A 20500-nucleotide genomic window follows, 5' to 3' on the forward strand; every position below is an offset into this window, starting at 1 on the left:
TGACAATAAAGTGTTGTACTGTAGTTTGGAAATATAATTCTGTTTTAAAATAATGATATGGAGAAACATATGATCATGAAGTTCTTCCTGAAGAGGGATATGAGAAGTGTCTTAATTTCAGAAAAGCCTTGGTGGCATTTTTACTCTCTGCGTGTCTGTTGTTACTTACGAAAATCTCTATGTGTAAACATACCATCAATTTTTTTATTTGAAAAATACTTATTTGGGTACTGCAGTAAACACACAAAGCATGTTTTCGTATCTTTTACTAGCATCATTTTAATACACAGAAATAGAAAACTTTATTTTAGAATGTTTTTCTTCCCTTTCCTCTCTGTGTATCAGCCAATTTACAAGATGTTATTTTTGTGATACTTCTGAAACTGCTCCAGATTGATATTTCTGTATTGAATTGAGAAGAGGAAGGGTTTTTTTATGTAATGAATTCTATTGACTATAATGAAATCTGTGTGCAACATATCTGACTATTCCTTTTAGACATTATAAATGAATACCTAAAGAAATTAATTAAAACCATAAATAAGTAACATAACTTTTCCTGTGGTTTAGGTCTCTTGTATACGTGGATGTAATCCAAAGAATGCATTTAGTTTATTTCTTTGCCTGTTTGGTTTTTTTGTTAGGCCCGGCGCAAAGAGGTTTTTATCCAGGAGCGATATGGAAGATTTAATCTGAGTGACCCATTTCTGGCTCTTCAGAGAGACTTTGAGGCAGGTGCTGGTGATAAAGAAAAGAAGCCAATATGCATGAACCCTCTGTCCATTTTAGAAGCTGTTATGGCTCACTGCAGGAAAATGCAAGAAAGAATGTCAGCTCAGTTGGCTGCTGCTGAAAACAGACAAAAGAAGGTATCCTGCTACTGATTTTTTTTTTTCTTTTCCCTCTCCTGATTTGTTCTTTCATACCGCTTTTTTAATTTGCATCTTTGTCTAACTTGGTTATCATTATGAGTGTTAAAATGTTATCACTTAATTGTCATATACAGTGAGGTGCTGATTTTCTGGTGATATTTTGTGTGCACAGCTCATTCGTTCAGTGAATTTAGCTCTACTTATGCAATAAATGAAATATAACTGGTACAAGCTGATGCAGTGTATAAGTGGATAGCTCAGCATGACCTGAGAAAGCATCATCACAATATATTTTTAAATCAACACCATTGAAGCCTAGAGGAGCTACTGTTATTTTTGTTCTAACCTAAATAGCATAAAATAAATAATTTATTTGCATTTAATATTAAGCAGCTCTGTTTCATAAATCAGTAAAAATAAATATACTCTAAAAAATACTTTTTTGCACATTTAGAACATTTGCTGTAGAGAGAAAATTATTTTGGAACAAGTATGTTGCAAAAAATGTCTTATACTGAGGGTAAAACAGTGTCATTTTGAAAGTGAATGGTTAGTTGGTTGCACATATTTCACTAATATGTAAGCCATACATTCCTAAAGTGTAGCCAAATAGGAATATATTGGGGAGGAGTTTCTCAGAGGAAAGAAGGGAAAGAAGGGAACAGTAGTATAATAGACTAATAATCGGGTATTTTTGAATAATTAGAAAAGAAATGCTTGCTAGGCATTGAATGATCCTCACTGGGTGTAAGATGGATAGAATGTCTTCAGCAGCTGTAAAATAGCTTTTCAGTGACAGTTTTATATTGATGTTTAAAAAAACCAAACAGATAATGCTAAGACAATTGACATAAAATTGATTCTGGTAGTAACTGCTCTCTGGGAAATAATATGCACACAAAAGTACTGGAAATATGCTGGAAATACATGCTTAAATTAAAACAGCAAAGCTTTCCTTTTGTTATCTTAGCTCTGTTGTGTAGTTTAAGCATCCCTGCTCTGTTCAGACTTCAGAAAAACAGATACCGCATTCAAAAGAATGAATACTATACTGTATGTGTGATATGTAAGTCTTAAAACAGTGTAATAGCCTATGTAGAGAACCGTACTTACCTAGCACTTCTTTCAAGGACTCTTAAATGTTAATTTTCTTTTTCATATGCTTTGTATGTAAGTTGAGATTCTGGGGAAGGGATTGTCTGAGCATAGAAAAGAGAAGTAAGCTTGCTTATTCTGACTGAAGAATGATATTGGGAGAGAACCTGACACATCTGCCTGGACAATTGGATTAGTTTCTTGTTTCAGTGCATGGCCACAAGTCTCTTCTTGTACCTAAATTCTTCATCTATCACTGCCTTTTAGTATATAGACAGACCCATACATGTAAGATGGGCTTACATATTAAGAATATGTCTCAAAGTCAGGGTATTGATATGTAAATTCCATTTTTGTCCTTTTTTCAGCCCAGGTTTATTGCCAAAGTCTATAAGTCTGCATGTACAGGAAAGGATGCTCTTGTCTTTTGTTTCCTAGAAGAATACATGAGGGTTTTTTTCTTCAAATCTTAAAATTAAGTAGTTTGATCATAATTTATTTTGCAGTTTGATTCTTACCTTGAGAAGTACATAAATCTCTAGTACACTCAATTCTGAAATCAGTAACTTTCAAGCTAAACTTTAAAGCACTATACTTGAAAAAATGTGTGTTGCTTTGAAAGTGTGTTATTATGATTTTACCATTTTTACTCCTTGTTACAAATAGGAAATTTAAATAACACAGGATTAGAAAACAAACTGCATGGTGTTGAGCAGCTGTGTGCATGACTCTACAGAACTTACATCTTCCTCTTTTAAGGCCAATTAGAAATGCTATTTGGACAGGGCACCCTCTTAAACTTCTTGGGATTGTGGCAACAGATGACATAGCTCTCAAACGTCTCCATTCATTCACAAACCATTTATTCAGTGTTTTACCTTCCCTTAGTTACACATTTTTCTGTCCTCCGTCTCTCAAATCCCTCCACGGAAGAGGGTAATGAAGGTATTTTGAGGGATTTCTAGAAATGTTTGACAAAGTAGGGTGACCCAATGTAAGGAAAAGTTAAGCCTAGACACATATGACCTACATAAAGAGCCAGCTGCACCTCCTCCCTTCCAGAGTGATCCCTCCTTCTCTAAATGTGTGATGCTTCTATCTGTGTTTGGAATTCCCTCACTGTCTCACTCCTACACTAAGTAATGAAGTCTGTGTGCAGCTGTGTTTATTTTCTCTGGATATTACTGGACTTTAAACAGGCTCAGACTGAACTCTTATTCCTGGGGACTTATTATCTGTGAATATAGTGATCTTAAAAGTATTCTTTGAATAAATTTTTTATTTGATTATAAAAAGCAAGTCATAACAATGTGTCAGACTGTAGAAAAGTGAAAGAGGTGCACAAATGACTGTCACTCATAGGGTTACCATATACCAAACACCTAATCCCCAGATTTGTGTAAAGTCTCCATCCTCTTCCATCTCTTTGAACACTTTTCCTGGAGCTGCTATTGAAATTAATTTTGAGGTTTTCTGGCAACTCAAAACCAGATAATCGAAATGACAGTTCTTAATTTGTCAAGTTTTTGCAGAGAAGTTAGTATTGGGATGCGCGCTCAAAGACAGACAGACACGTTGGTTGGAAGAGGCCTGTTGATGTGATTTAGTCCAACCTTTTGCTTAAAGCAGATTATCACCAGCAGTACATCCAGTCATCTGTGAATTTGTCTAGTTGAGTCCTGAAAACCCCCAGGAATGGCAATACTCCAGCCTTTCTGCACTACTATCCTTGTGAAGAAGTTTTTTCCAAGACTGAGCCTCTTAAAGGGCAATTTTTCATGTCACCCTTTTGTTATGGGGCCCCACCTGTCACTACAAAGAAGAATTTGACTGTCATCATTGTAAGGGCCCTTCAAAAGGAGCTGTGTGTTGCTATTAGATCATCCTTCAGTCTTTTTTCACTAGACTAAGCAAGCCAAGCTCCCTCAACCTTTTCTCGCAAAGCGTGAACTCTGTCTCTCGCCTTTGAAGGGCCTTTGCTGGTTAGTTCTCTGTGGGACACTATCATTTTTCTCAGTATCATTTTTTACCCCGTTCAAATCCTTCTTGGGCACATTTCCAGATGTTTACATTACTGATATGATTTAGTGTATGCACATAGTACACTTCAAGAAAATCAGGTTGTAGTTAGTTCATAAACTCATAAATAATTACAGCTAGTTCCAAATCTGTCATCTAAAGGAAGAAACGCAGTGTAAATATTCAGAGGTTTTTCCTATTCAAGATGATGCAGCCAAAACAAGGAGGGGGGGAGAGATAGACATAGGAGACAACATGAAATGAGAAACTAATGCTGCTCCTGTCAATTTGAAATCAAGTAGAGGACTATATATATATATATATTAAAACTTCTTTATTTATATGCAATGCTTACAAAGAAGATACTATAATAGTATAGTAAGCTGATTTCATCCCAGTTATATGTTAAAATCTTGTAATTATTTGAAAGTAATATAATTTCACAACAGTTAATTTATAGAACCAGTCCCTCATTTGAAAGCAAAATGGAGGAATAATAAAGTATAGAAAATCTTGATAAAAACATTTTCACTATAATCTTATTGCATTTCCAAGCTTTAAAGATTGTATACGTTCCTCATTATTTTTATATCTGTTTTAACAAAAAAGAAACTGTTGGATGTTCCACTGTTACTGTTGGATGCTCCACTTGCTTTGAAATGCTTGTGAGGCATCCAAATGCTGTTGGATACTTTGAAAAAAACAATGAAATGCATGAGAAAAAACAATGATTTTTCTATATGTGAAGAACTATGAATGAGACCTTTCCTAAATACAGTGTCATCATAATAGCTTGTTAATTTAATTTGCAGCTGTACTGTCATTAACATAACTGAAGAGGTGGTTGGTGTTGCTGATATTGTTTGTATAGCAATGACTGATAATGCCATACCTTATTTTTTATATAGTTAACACTGCTTTTAAGAAAGGGTGGACTTGGTTTTGTGAAATGCATTGTGCAGAGTATATTGGTTAACCTGTTATGAAGCTTTAAAACCACAGTGGAGCCCCTCCACTGCTAAACAGGTTTTGAGGTATTTGAAGCCAAGATGATGTTTACAATGTAGGTATAATTTCCCATAGTGATATCTTCCTCTTAGTTCACTGTTTCTTATGATAATGGTATGATTTCAGGAAGAAATTTTACTATTACTATAATATACATCGCATCAATATTGCCATCACGTCTTTATGCTTTTCCCCATTCTTCTGAAGAAAATGTAAGAGAAATTTACAGTCAGGTAACATGATTAGAAGTGTTGGGAGACTGAGACGTTCATCTATAAGTGTAAATTCATGCAGGATTTATTGTTTGTTCTCTCTATGTCATTTCACTTCCCTTCCTTTTTAAGTGTTTTCTTGTGTTTGAATTCTACTTACCAAGTGGGAAAAAATTATCCTGGGGACAATGAGCTATAGCAGGTGGGATTTATTTCTATTACAAGTGCAGACTCCCTCTTGTACTCACCTCTTGATGGCATGAGTTTCAAGTCTACTCTGTGGTATAACTGGAGAGTAACAAACTTGTTATTTAAAAATGGTATTAGCTTTTGTTTAAATGCTGTTTAGTTAAACATTAATTGTAGACATATCTACAGTGATGTGGAAAATCTTCCAGAGCTGAGAAATTTCATCTGTTGGAAAGGACAGAGAATAGCATGCTGTAGCAACAGGCTTCTGAGAAGCTATTATATTGTAATGCCTGGGGTTTTTTTTGCCTGTGTGTCTGTTTGTTTGTTTTCATCTAGCAACCAAGACAATATTTTAAGCATTGACTGAGAGAGGAGATATTCCATAGCTATTACCAATCCCCTAGACCATCGTGTTTCCCACATTACAGTTTACAGTAAATATATTCATGACACTGTATTGTCTTAAACTCTGAAATTAGTATCATATTACCATGACACTATAATCTGAATCTATAATCTATCGTTCTTCCTTCATCTATTCAAGTGAAACATTTATTCCAAGTAAGATCTTAAATGTACTGCTATTTGCCACAGCTTTTCTTAGATTATTTTTTTGAGCTTTGTGAAATGTTCTCATAGTGTAGAAGCATGAAACAGTTTCTCGTTGCAGTCAAAATTAACCATTCATGTTTGTGAGCACTTGACTGTTTTTTTTCATAGGTGCCTGAAAGTATTTTTCCAGGAAAAATGCCCACTTAGAAAAGGCACTTTAGTGGTACAGTTCTGAATTATTATTTTTCTATTGATCTGTTAATAAATATGAAGCAGAACTGACAAAGCTAAACCAATAAAAAGAGTACAAGAGAAGGAATGCTCAGCAGTTTCTTGGGGTTTTGTTTGTTTGTTTTTCTATCAGTCATTCAGATAAGCCGTATAGGAAGCTACTGCATCGGTATGTGAAGAGAGGAAGAAAGAAACCGATTTTTCTTTTGTTGCTGTTTGACTTGTGTAAGTTTGCTTGGGAAAATGTGAAGCAATTTGGTTTGCATTACTAGTAGGTATTTTATAAAATGGTGCATTAACATATTTTTCCACTGCTTTTCTAGAACAGGGTCTTTGAATAAAAGCATAATCAGCAGGCAAGATGAATTACAGGTGATAACTATATGAATGAAGGGGAAAATTATTCTTATCCATTATCTGCACATAGTAGGTAGTTTTTTGATTCTAGCTTGTAACATAGTTTATACATCACTGATGTCACTGAGACCTTCCACTATTAGTAAGTACAGGAAGACATTTGTGCCTGTGTCAAAAAGTTGGTCTCAGAAATGAATGTCTTATTTATAAATGTTAAAACAAGATGTAAGACGCCTATTATGGTGTGTAATGGACTGTGTATTTCAACCCTAATCTCCTTCAGTCTAAGGAAGACCTAAGATCTAAACCTTTCATTTCTGGGCTCAAAGTTTTTTTGTGAAGTTCATCTCTTGCTTGTGCCTGGTTCCTTTACTTTACATAAGACTTTACTGTCTTATGTCTAATTTCTGGAGAACAAGAACAAGCTCCTCACTCAGGAATCACTAGCACTTACTTTGGGGAGTCTCTGTGTTGTCAATGGAGGAAAGTAGATGGGCTTACTTAGTTTCTGAACTGCTCCTCAGAGACGCCTGTCTCTTTCTTTTGCTTGTATAAGATTATAGGCACTTGTGTTAGGTATCATAAATCACTTTCCTGGGGCGGACAGGTTCATTTTAGGCATACTCTCAAAGAAAATATCAATGTCAGGTTAATACTAGGTTATGTTGAAAGTCTCCATCTTGTAAATGAGAATTTTTCTCTATGCTTGCTTACAGTTGGAAATGGAAAAGTCTCAGTTACAGAGTCTCGAGCTGGAGCACAAAAAGCTATCTGCTCGTCTTGAAGAAGAACGCGGAAAGAATAAACATGTAGTATTGATGCTAGTGAAAGAGTGTAAGCAGTTGTCTGGCCGAATTGTAGAGGAAGCCCAGAAATTGGAAGAAGTGATGTCAAAATTTGAAGAGGAAAAGAAAAAGGCTACTGAATTGGAGGAGTCTCTTGCAGCTGAGAAACAAAGGAGTACACAAATGGAAGCTCAAATGGAAAAGCAGCTGTCTGAGTTTGATACAGAGAGAGAGCAGTTGCGTGCCAAACTTCATAGAGAGGAAGCGCACACCAGTGACCTCAGAGAAGAGAGAGATAAAATGATCAAAATGATTGAGCAATTAAAAAAGGAAAATGAAAGTAAAGCTAATCTTTCTCTTAAAAATACAGATAAAAATAAAGATAGGAGTCTTGTTTCCATTTCTGTTGAAACAGAGGAGCCAAGTTCAAGAACTGTTGCCTGCCAAACAGATACTGTAGTGATGGACAATAGCATAGAAAATGTTAAGAAGTTGCCTTTGACTGTATCTGTAAAGCCTTCTACAGTGAACCCACTAGTGTCTGGCAATACAAAAATGAATGTGTGCACCAATGCAGCATTTGTGAAGCCGGTCATTGATAGGCAACCTTCATCTAGTGAACTTGTCCCTCCTGCGACTCCTGTTCTTACACAGAATCAAAACAGAATTGAGGAAAATGGACCAAGTACAGGCTCATCACCTGATTTACCAAGTAGCACTTCCCCTTTTTCAAATAGTACTTCCCTTTGCACCCCTGCAGCACCGACTGGTGCAGCTCAGAATTCCTCACTCACTTCATCTATGCACAGTTTACATTCACCATCTGCCAACACTACTGGGCATCCAGGCCTAAATCCACGAATCCAAGCCGCTAGATTTAGATTTCAAGCAAATGCAAATGATCAAGACCAAAATGGAAACACAACCCATAGCCCTCCCTCAAGGGATGTATCCCCTACTAGTCGTGACAACCTAGTTGCCAAACAGGTAGCTCGGAATACTGTTACCCAAGTCCTTTCAAGATTTACAAGCCCTCAGAGTGGCGCTCCATCACGGCCGGGGACGTCACATTCAATGGAAGTTGGCACTTACCCCCCAGTTGGTAGAATGAGTTTAAAGACTCCCAGCGTATCAAGAATTGACAGAGGAAATCCTCCACCTATTCCTCCTAAAAAACCAGGGCTTTCGCAAACTCCTTCACCACCGCACCCACAGCTTAAAGTTTTAATGGATAGTAGCCGATCCCCAAATACAAGTGCAAAAACTGACAGCAAAACCGTGACCTCACCTCTTTCAAGTTCACCACAAGGAATCAGGGTAATAAATGAGGAAATTATTTCTAAGTCCTCACCTCAGCTGCCACCAAAACCTGCTATAGATTTATCTGTGGCACCTGCAGGCTGTGCCATACCAGCCATAGCCTCATCTCAGGTGGGTGCCTGGCCTTCCCACTTCCCTGGACTGAACCAACCTGCATGTTCAGAAAATTCCTTTGTCATTCCCACCACCATTGCCTGTAGCTCCTCCATAAACCCTGTTAGTGCTTCATCCTGTAGACCATGTGATTCAGACAGCCTCCTGGTAACAGCATCAGGTAAAGGGATTGATATGCTACAAACTGTCTCCCTCTAAAGTAATATTTTGGTTTTCCTATATGTGTCTCGTTTGCTTTATTTATCTTTTTATACCTTTCTCTTTTTTACTTTCTAAAAGCTGAAATTTTCGTTTATATTTTTTCCACATTCCAGGGGTATGGGAATTCTTTTGCTGATTTAGAAATGTTATAAATTAGTTTCCTTCCTCAAGGAGGTCTCCAAATTGAAGGCTTTTTTAAAGGTAAAGAGGAATAATATATAAAGTAAATGGGCTGCAGATTTGTCACACATATTGAAGAAACTCTTTTTTTTGTTGTTTTTGGGGGGCTGGTGGTGGTGGTGGTGAATGCATTATTTTGGACTTCAAAATGCTTTCTCAGTCTGAAATAATGTTTTGAAAATTACCTCTGCTGGTGATCTTCCATGGAATATGTATTTCAATGCTTTGTGAATCTGTTAGAAAACAGGGCATAGCTGGGGCTACTGTATTGTCCTATGGCATTAGATGGTATATAGTTGCCTAGATAAAAGTGCAGTTTCAAATATATCACTTCATACCTATAGAATGTTTTATTTTTATTTCCTTTTTTCTATAGTTCTTCTCATTTTAGTTGTAGGCTTTGTTAATACTTGTGTGTGCCATCTCACAGGTTTACTTCAACAGACACCAGTAAAGGTTTGCTGTTGGCGAGTTAAAATCTAAATGTTATGTTGATCATCTGAGTCTGGAGTCAGTGTGTGTATCTGCTATTCATTTTGCGTTGCGGGGGGCGGGAGGGACTTACTTGTGTGCCTAATGTGCTGCCAACTTCAGGGTATCTTCCTGATGGCAGTTAAATGAACAAAGGTGGCCCTGATCTACCTTTCAGTTAATTGTAGATCTCCTATAAATCTTTTTTTCAACATATTTCCCTGCTGGGGTCAATAGCACAAAGAACATTAGGTAGAAGCCCCTCTTCAGCCTGACTTGCACTGCAGTGAGGAAGACGGACACACAGTTATGGAACACTTTAGACCTTCATCAGCATTGAAGAATGTTTGAATGGTCCTAAACGTTCAACAGTTATTCCCAGTTCAGTTATGGTACGTAGGTCCCTCATAACTCTAGTCCCTCTATCATCATCTATAGGGTATAAAACCCCTGCACAGCTGGTCTGCTTCCATCATACAACCAGCCACTTTCTGTTGGTAGCTGCACCACGAACTCACTAGTCTTGGAGAAGCTGCTCCAAAAGCAGCATGTGGCAAACTTGTGTTGTGTATATATAGGAGATTCCGGGGTTCACATTATTAAGCCTTTTTTATTCCCATTCCACTTCATTAAGACTTAATGCATGTTTCTGGACTAACCTAGTCATGTTTTTAACATTTGGCTGTGGCACCATACTGTCAGAATCCTCTCTCCTTTCTGAGCTGTGCCATAAAAATATGAGCTCAGAAATCTTATCTTCCATTTGTTTACTACTTCTCAGAGTTAACAGCTGTGGGATTTGATGGCTGCCACTTAGTTTGCTGGTTTTCATATGAATGTCCTGAATTTTCATCTTAAATTGTTATTCCTAGCTGAGTCTGATTGCCATGTGTCCTGGGTTCAGCTGGGATAGAGTTAATTTTTACAGGAACCTGGGAGGTGGGGGACACAGCCGGGGCAGCTGACCTGAACTAGCCAAGGAGCTATTCCGTACCATGTGCCATCATGCCCAGTATATAAATGGGGAGCGGGCCGGGGGGTGGTCTCGACTTTCGGTGGGGGAAGTGGCAGAGCGTCTGGTCCTGGGTGGTGAGCAGTTGCACTGTGCATCACTCTTTTTGTATACTCTTTCATTAGTACCGTCGTTGTTGTTGTAATTTCTTTGTGTTGTCCCAGTAAACTGCCTTTATCTCAACCCTCGAGGTTCCAGGTTTTTTTCCTTTCCTCTCCTCCATCTCCTCCCTATCCCACCGGAGGGGAGCGGGTGGAGTGAGCGAGCGGCTGCGTGGGCCTTCGTTACCAGCTGGGCTGAAACCACGACACCATGTCAGATAGATCATTAGTCTCCCAGTATTCCAGATATTCTCCAAACCTCATTTGCCTTCAGGTGCTGTTAGGCTCTATAATGGAATTAAAATTTCATTAATAAAAAGAACAACTAAGATTATTAACATTCTACAAATTATTGGCAAAATCAGCATCAAAGTGAATAGTTTTTGTAGGCAAGAGGCTGTCTTCCACAATCCTATCAGCATGAATTAGGCTGTATATTTCAGTTAGTCTTACATTACTAGAGGATGTCTGGTAATTATTTAAGACAGTTTTTTATTATTCTTTAAAAAAAATAAATCTTCTATCTTAAAAATTAAATTACCACCACTTGACTTCATAACTCCATGTATTATTATTGCTTTAGTTTGTGCTTCAAAGTATAAATTTTTTTCTTAGGAGAACAATCAGCCTTTTTAAATAAGACTCTTCCACATAGTCAATATTGTGTTTTGTATGAAATTTGTGACAGTTCTCAGACAATTCGTAAAGACAGGATTTTTGTCAAAAAATATTAGTTTTTTTAAATTGTGCTGGTGTATGTGTTCAGATTGCCTTTCTTCATTTACGCTCTGTTCACTTCTTTTTGGAAGGGATGGAAACATTTGGGTTCATTTAATCCCCTTATAATCCTTGCTCTGAACATTTGATGCTGTTGATATTTGTAAGTGGCACTGCTTTCTGTGAATTTTTGCAATTGCAAATGGGAAACATATCCCATAATCTGAAGTGTGCAAAGAAAGATTGCTTAAACTCTAGTTAGTGGTCTGCTGTTTTATTTTATTAATATAGAGATGTCATTTTAATTTCCCTCCTTTACTGACTACAAACAGGTTCAAAGAACTTTAATAACTTTATCTGCAATACTCAGGTAAATATTCAGGAGCTCCTGTGTCTTTTATCCAAACTAATGCATATATTTTATTGCACTTATTCTCCAATCCCATTTTATTTATGTTTTTTAAGGGAACTTAATATATTTGGCCAAATGTTCTGGCAAACTGCAGAACTAAATAAACTTAGAGCAACAGATGTTATGCAAGTATAAAAAGACTTTTTTTTTTTTTTTTTTAATGTTATGCTGAGAAAAGAAAAAAAATAGATTTTATAAATTTATATGGAAAAGAAATAGACTCTATCTTAGAAAAGAATAGATAAACCAAATTTATTAACAGTTTTCATTAAGATAATGTGGTCATTAATGCCTGAATTCATGTCACCTATTCACTTTCTTTTTTCAGTTTCTTTTTGAAGTATGACTTTCTTGAGGTGAAGAACATCTAACAAACTACAAATACTACTGAAACCTCCTTCCCATATCTGCATTTTCATGGCCTCTAGGCACAGATTCATTTAGTTTTATTAATGTTCTGGTTGATTTTAATCTGTTTTATTTACTTTTTTTCAGAAAATGTTTAGAATTTCAATTTTATTTTCAGTTAAAGCAGAGCATGGTGAAATCTTATTCATATTTTATTGTATAGTAAGTAGTGAGCTTCAATCAGAATTTGTTAATAGTTTTAAGCAGTGCAAAACAAATTTAACATACTAAAAAAGACATTGAAAGAATCCTCCATTTTTATATTTTTTTGTCAATAAATTCATGTTTCTTTCTTTCTTATTGTGGAGTCAGAAGAATTGATAATAACCTAATTACTTAAGTATTCTATTTATTAATTTTAAAACAGTTTCCTAGTTAGCTCAGATTGCTTTAAGAACATATCAACAGCCTGATTTTCAGTAAGGGAATGTCTTGGCTCTAGAAAGAGCAACTATTAAGAGCACACTTAAAATCAGAGCACTGATTGTTTCAGTTACACGTTCTGCTAAATTAATGTAATGATACTTTCTTTTAGAGACAGGGCATTGTCCTGCATGTTGCTCTTTTTGTCCCTGGTAGGAAAAGACACCATGTCTTGCTGTTAATGTTGAACAGACTGCACATAGAGAAATTACAATGAACATTTATGGCCTGATTCAAAATGTGCGACAGTGTTTTCATTAACTTCAGCAGCCTTTGAACTGGTGCCAAAATGCTTCTGCTCTGTTTGGATTTCTACATTTCAGTGGCTGTAAGACTTCAAAATAGAAACGAATGTAGGCAGTTGGATTTTCATACCCCTGGGATTTCTGCTTTCACTTTCTTCTTGGTTTTGCGCTTTCTATGTCACTCCTCAATGAAGTATCGTTTTCATTTTGCTCATTTCTATAATGATTGATTTATTCTTTCTATACAATTGGCTTCGAAGATAAAAGGGGGTTGGGGGTGGTGGGAGGGTGAGGGACTGATCTGGGCTCTGAAATTAACCATCTCACATTCTGAAGCTGATGCCAGAAGCTGTTTTTGTCTATCCCTCTGCCCTTCATCACTGCATGCCCTACAAGCTTTCACAGATGCTTCACATTTCCTAACTTTTTGCATCTGTAATGGTGTACCTGATTTATTGGTATTTTCTAATGTTGGTATATTTTGCTGGATGAGTTCAGCTTTATTATATTGCTTTACATTGATAATAGAAGCTAAAGTTATGTTTATGTTATTAGCTGGTTTTTGTATCTTTTTCAGTAGAAGGTTTTCATCTAATGATAACCTAGTATAATGAATTTCATCACTGAATTGCAACAACATTGAATTGCAACAAAGAGTTGAAACGAAAGTTAAGATGCAACATATAGGACAAAAAAATTCCTTTTATTTTGGGATTTCTGTTAATGATGCTTTAAAAAAAAAAAGGCAACAAAAAACTGGCACTATTTTTAATAAGGAAGGGAACCCAGAAATAGTATTGATATTACAAAACTGCTTGGCAAAGTGAACTTCATGCTTAAAGCTTAGTGTCAGGCTCCACAAATTCCCCCAAATAATTCCAATATAACTTGGACAAAGAATGTTAGCATCTGGAGTGCCACCCAAGCAATGTCCACTATCTGTTAACTACCATGGCAAGACAGTAAAAAATACAGGAGTACCATTTTAAAAACATTAATATATGTATAGCAACAGCTGCAGCACGGTTAGTTTCAAAGAACAACAAAAGGTTGGAATAATAACAACACTTTTATAATGGACAGGAAGAATAAAAATTATTCTTCAGACCTTTGGGGATTTTGTAAAAGTTATTGGAAGTGGAAATAATTTTTTTTTTTTTTTTTTACCATGTAAAGGTTGCAGTTTGCTTGGTATATTGCTTGGGGGTTTTAGTTTTTGTTGTTTTTTTTGGTTTTTTTGTTTTTTTTTTTAAACTTCAGAAAACCCTCAAAGTCCTCTGATTAAAAATATTGGAGAAACAAATAGTAAGAGTATGAATAGTAAGAAGGTAGCTTCGGAATTGTAGTTATATGAAGATGGATGGAGTTAACTTTACAGTTTATCGTCAGTTTAAAGTTGGATTTCTAAGGTAACTTCATAGCTGTAGTGATGATTTCTTACAGTCAACATCAAATAAATAAGTTGAATAATAAGTTTACATTGTGAGAATAGTGCAAATACGTTTGCTTTACATACTAACCTAGTAAACTTAATTTGAAATGACAAATTTAGCTTACTTTCGAAACAAATATGAAAATAGTCCAAGCATTTTTGTTGTTGTTGTTTTGAACTGGGATCAAACTATGTGTTCTTCATTGAAGCTGCTCAGATGATGGATTCTTGTGTAAGTCTGGACCTTAATTAAAATTTGCCCAGATCTTGCAAGGTTCCCAGACCTATTGCTTCTATAGAATTCTATTGGGAATTTCCATATTTAATTTTGTTTTTCCAAAAGGTGGAGCAGATCATCCCAGCATGGTAGAGCTACTGCCACATGCTGTTTCTAGTTCTAGGTGTTGGAGGTTGGATAGCACTTGATCAGCTTGATGGAGCTGGAGGTAATGCCCTGCAGCTGCTCTTCAGTCTTGGGTGTTGCAGAACCACAGTAAAAGCTGCATAAACTTGCTTTGTATTGTCAGTTTTCTGTCTCATATAATAGCTTATGTGTGGCCACAGAATACAAAGTTATTTATTTAAGGGAGAACGTAATGTGGATTTTCTAAAGGTGATAGTAAAAATAAGACAAAAAAATCTTTCTCCTATTTTCTCTTGCAGTCCTTGATCAAGGAAGAATGCACAAAATTTTCTATGCCTTATGCAGCAAACTTCATATTCTTAACAAACTCTCTACTAAAGCTGATAAGTAATGAACAGAACATTTAACCAAGATAACTCCTAAGCTTTCAAAGCTTTGAATTGAATATTATTTTTTAACAGGGTGACTTGAAAGCTTTCCCTCGTAAACTTTAAATAACCCGTTATTAATTCTCACTGGAGCATTTCATAATATATTGTTTAGTATTGCTGAGTAAAAGGAATATTACCTTAAGGTACAGCTCAATAATAAATATATTTATTTATGTATTATTTGTGTAAATGATTTCTACATTTTTTTTCCAAACTTATTGAAAGGCACTTAAAGTTATTAAGGGCCCTGTGCGATTTATCTGTTTAACTGCAGGTGAGATATAAATACTAAAGTTTTCACTGAGACTGTAAAGGAGGATGAAATTTCATATGAAAATAAGTATTTTGTTTTGGAAGCCTTCCTCTAGATACTTTATAAAACTTTCCCAGCATATCAGCGATTAAATTATAACTTGAATAAACTTCCAGTAGTTTCTGAATTTTAAAAATATAAATTTTTTTGAGACATCCAGCTGCTACTACAGTTCATAACAAGTTTCACGTTAACCTTTTGTAATGAAATCCTGTTCATTTACATTAACAACTGTCGCCCCTGTACCCAGTTTTATTCTTCAGGATATCTTCTGATGTACAGATAAAGCATCATCAAAAAACTTGTGCTAAACTAACAAATCCTGTCATTTTGAAGATCCTTTTTAATTTTTAAAAGAACACAGAAATTGCAAAGCTTTATTTATGTGTCTTCCATCTAACTTCTGTTGCTTTAACTCACAGGCTGGTCTTCCTCCCTAACCCCTTTGTTAACAAGTGGTGGTCCTGTCCCCCTGGGTGGCAGGCCCACCCTTCTTCACCAAGCTGCTGCCCAGGGAAATGTCACTTTATTATCAATGCTGCTTAATGAAGAAGGACTGGACGTTAATTACTCTTGTGAAGATGGCTATTCTGCCTTGTATTCTGCTGCTACAAATGGACATACAGGTAAGTGATACTAAGTTTTGTTACAGCGTTCATGTGAAATAGTGAAAGCTTATTTCATAAGTTTTTAATATTAAATTAGGTCAAATGCATGATTTTAAAAATGTGAAATTGAGACCAAGGTATGTAGATTATATGACAAAGTAGTGTATATATAAGCAATGCTTCTGGAGGCAGAATTCTGGAACACAGAAAGCATTCTTGATTGTGGTAATTCTGCAGTAACATCCATTCTAATTCTCCACTCCCTTCCTATAAAAAGCCACCAGATATCATCACCCCATGTTCTGTGACAAACTAAAGATCTTTTGTAGCAAAGGCAATTTGAAAGGAAGAACTTTCTTCTACAGGGAGTAAGCAGGAAAGAATAGGTCATCACCAGTGTTTTGATCTTCAGCAGCAGTGAAAATCATGGAAGATGGTTTCAGAGTAGTATGTTACTTGGGAAATAAAATGAACTGTCTTTATTTTTGAACTAGATGAAATAGTTTCTTCTCTAGGCTCTACTGAGATAGTTAACATTTTTCTTTTTCTTTTCCCCACAACCCCAAACCTCAGTCTCAAGGAGGTAGCATCTCTGAACCTTTCAACAGTCAGTCTTCATATTTCATGAATATATTTATGAAATGAGGCAAATATGTTAGTAACAGATAAGAATTTCATGGATACAAACTCTAAGCGATAATTTTCAGACTGTTAACATAAGGCTCTCAAACAGCAGCTTTCTTTAAAATTCCAGTACACATTACTGTAGTTTTTTCTACTTATGTAAAAATCTTATAGATTCTTATATTGCAAATAATATAATTATGCTGTTTTGGACACTAAAGATGAAACCCACCAATACCGATGACAAATATTTCATTTATTTTTAGTAAAGTCAAGATTTTATTTCACAGAGGAAGTTGGAACACAGTGGCTTTAAAGCCACTGCTTTCAAGACTACTTTGTGGTTTTATTTAACAACGTGTTTGTTTGTGACACAATTAGAAAACCCTGATCCAGTGTTCAAAATAGTATTTAGAGAGACTATTCCATTATTTTTCTTAAGTACTTTAAAAATCAAAGCAAAGTTAGGATCCAAAATCCATAGCTAGACAGACAGTGTACATTTTTCTGACATGTTCAGGGTTAATTTTGCTACCAGGCATAGGGATAGGAGGAATTTTCCCTTTGTTCAGAATGGTATATTTTGTCTTTGCTTGCTAGGTGCTATGGTTTACTTTGTAGCAACATCTGAGTCTTTTCATCTGACAGATTCTTTACTGTTGCCAAGACCCTTAAAATATTGGAAAAGTCCTTTATTTCATTTTCTTCCTTTGGTGCTTATCTCTTCCTCCCCCACCCCCCAACTTTTTATCTTCAGTATTAAGAGTCCAAGTTTATTATAGTGTGTGGATTTATCCCCCCCCCCCCCCCCCCACTGTATGGGTGTTCTGTGGATTCTTCTAGGCTTACATCCATTTATCATTGCTGGTGTTTGTGGGCGACCGTAATTGACCCAATTCTTCTTTACTCATCTTGTATTCCTAAAATGTTTTGAAGCAAATACCCTGATTTTCAGTTACAATTACTGAGCAGTTTTTACTGACAGCAAAGGCAATTTGGTTTCTCATTTTATTGTCAAAATTTCAAATTAGAGAGGCACTTGACAGAAGTATGAAAACACAATAATAAAAACAAACACATGCATATGCATCCTGTAATTGTTCAGCATCCTTTACTTCTTAAGATAAAAAATATATTACAAAGGTTTTAGTGTTGCTCTTCTATTTATAGTTGACAGGATGTGAAAAACACTTCGTTGTACAAATCGTTGCATTTTAGTGACTAAATGGATTGTACAAATTCTGAATGAGAGAATCACACAGCAGGAGTATTGATGGCTCCTTAATACATTATATGAAAATTGAGAGTAGTAGATTTATAATATTTTTGGAGAAAGGTTTTTGTGCTTAACCTTAATATGTAGTCCTTTCTATGTTACTTGCAGTTTGTTCCCAAGTACATGGATAGATGCAGCTCTTCAAAGTGAAGACTTTAAAAAAAAAATTACCTAAAAATATATAGGCTTAAGAAAGGAAGTATAGGACTAAATGTCTTATTTTAAAAAGTCCTTTTTAATAGCTTTTTTAACTAACCAGGTGGAAAGAAATGACACTGATGTAATTTTAAGAAGGATAAAATAATTTATTGTACAAATTTTTTCATTGCATTGAGTAGGATTGTCAATGGTAAGTTACTGACTTTTGGCTGTTGTTTTTTCCTTAGAATCATAGAATCATTTAGGTTGGAAAAGACCCTTAAGATCGAGTCCAGCTGTAATACTTAACACATAAGCTTACCCTGGTGGGTGATTGCACCATGATTTAATTTATTGAGAATACTTTCAACCTGGAGTTGGTGACTAAATAGATTCAGAGATTTCCAGGACCCCTTGTTTCTTCGAAGTCAACTAACCAGATTTTCTGATTTCTCCTGGGAGACACTTGGCCAGAATAGTAGCTCTAGACTTGTTAAGAGCCAGCATAGTGAGTACCTCCCTTCAGAAACAAACACCATGTTACAGAGTCTGGAAAGTGAATGATCTCCACACATTTTCAGTGAAGAAATACAGCATTTGAGATGTGTAGAGAACGTTAGAGCACATTGTAACCAGCATGGTGGCAGCAGCTGTTATGTGCTCTCAGCCCAATCTGTAGGCAAAATTGAGTACACAAGACAAGAGAGCACTCAAATATTCTTTCCTAATCTGTCCTATTTGCAAAATGTGTAGCCTTCCTGTTCGTAAACAGTTGCCTTTTGAGAGCTGCAGCTGAGGGTTTTTCCAGCACATGAAGCTCATAGCAGCTGCTTTGTTTCTTGCATACACTGTCCCCAATTCTGTAGGTCTGAGAGAGAAGTTCACCCTAAAAATATACACTAAATACTTCCATTGTGTTTCATTGGACACAAGGAAACTGTTAATGTTATGATTTAACGACTAGATTGGGATAGCTGAACAGATCGTTTTGTCAGGCTGTCTTGGTTTGATCCATGAACAAAGCAGGAGCTACTTCCGTTTATTATGCACTTGATAACATGTACAGTAGTTCACTTAGCTAATATATGTGCATATCTGTATTGTGTTGCTAATCCTGACCGTTCTCTGCCACACACAAGGTGGTCGAGAAAGAGAGAATGAAATAATAAGAGTTCCTGGAATGAGCTGTGAAGAGAATAATAATAATATCCTTTGGACTTGGCTATGTGCTAATCATATGCATTTATGGTATAATCAATTCTCTTCTGTCCTGAGTATTTGGAGGCTGTGGCACCCTGATTGATAGGAAAAACTGGAATGATGTGAGAAGTAGAAAGGAGTGAGGTGCAGAGACATACAGCTACATGAAGTCAGCTCTGCCGAGTCACTGGATGTATCTGCATGGTGTTTGCCAGCACTCTGGAAGAACTAACTACCCAGCTGTGGTGGAGAGCAGTAAAGTCTCCAGGTGTTTGTGCTGATACGCTTCCATGTTTTGCTTTTGCTTTGACCAAAACCTTTAACTGAGTGACAACATTGATGTCTGTCTTGTGCCTGCCCTTCCACCCAGTCCTCTCCACTGCTGATTACTTCTGTGGCAGACAGCAGTGAACAGGAGTTAATGAGCCTGGACTGACCCAAATTACCCTTCTCCAAATCCCATTCAGAAATCCATCCAGAGGACCCAGGCTCCTTGGAGATTATTGCCCTTTTACTTGATATGCCACCAGAACAGGTCACATAGAGCTTACTGTAAGATGCCTTATGAAAGTAGCTGTGTTTCCTCATGCTTGCACCTATCCCTGAGAATAAACAGCTCTTTTCAGTGATCTTCATCAGAAACAGTATCTTCACATAGATAAGTTACCACCTGAATGATCTGCCAATCAATAATTGTGAGTTAATTGTACCTTTCTAGAAAGGTGGTCTTGTTCTGTGCGTTCTTCATGGCTTTTGCATGGCTAACATATGCTTTATGCAGAAACCAGAGTATTCTAACCAAATACTTGAAACTGCTAGAAGAAAATTTTTTCAACATCCTTCATAAACTTTACAAGTATTTTAGGATGTCAAGCAGGAATCTGTGTTTTCAAGTTAATTGTTTAATATAAGACTGGGATTGACAATGGAAAGAGGGAAAAAAAAAAGTTGCTGTTAGCAGAATATTTTTTCTGTTACGAAGTGATTGAAAATATAATTTGATTTTAATTGGTATTATCTTAAAAGTGGAAATACTAGTTAAGTTAGTTAACTGAGAGCTTCTTTATGACTTAAAAAATTATTACAGATGAAGTCCTGGTGGTTTATCCTGACAACCAAATTTAAAAGAAAAAAAAATTCAGATCAGATTACTTATTTTAAAAAGTAAGAATCTTAATTTACAATAT

General features: G+C 36.0%; 1 protein-coding gene across 1 annotated transcript in view; it reads left to right on the forward strand.

The window, feature by feature from the left end:
- The window catches only part of CTTNBP2 (cortactin binding protein 2), an 86869-nt gene that overhangs the window by 31137 nt on the left and 35232 nt on the right, over positions 1-20500 (forward strand). The window contains exons 3-5 of the mRNA XM_010573987.1: positions 645-869; positions 7255-8917; positions 15890-16093. Coding sequence (XP_010572289.1) covers positions 645-869; positions 7255-8917; positions 15890-16093 — 2092 coding nt within the window. The remainder of the gene's footprint in view (positions 1-644; positions 870-7254; positions 8918-15889; positions 16094-20500) is intronic.

This window comes from Haliaeetus leucocephalus, unplaced genomic scaffold, assembly GCF_000737465.1.
Source record: "Haliaeetus leucocephalus isolate CR32 unplaced genomic scaffold, Haliaeetus_leucocephalus-4.0 Scaffold406, whole genome shotgun sequence".
NCBI lineage: Eukaryota > Metazoa > Chordata > Aves > Accipitriformes > Accipitridae > Haliaeetus > Haliaeetus leucocephalus.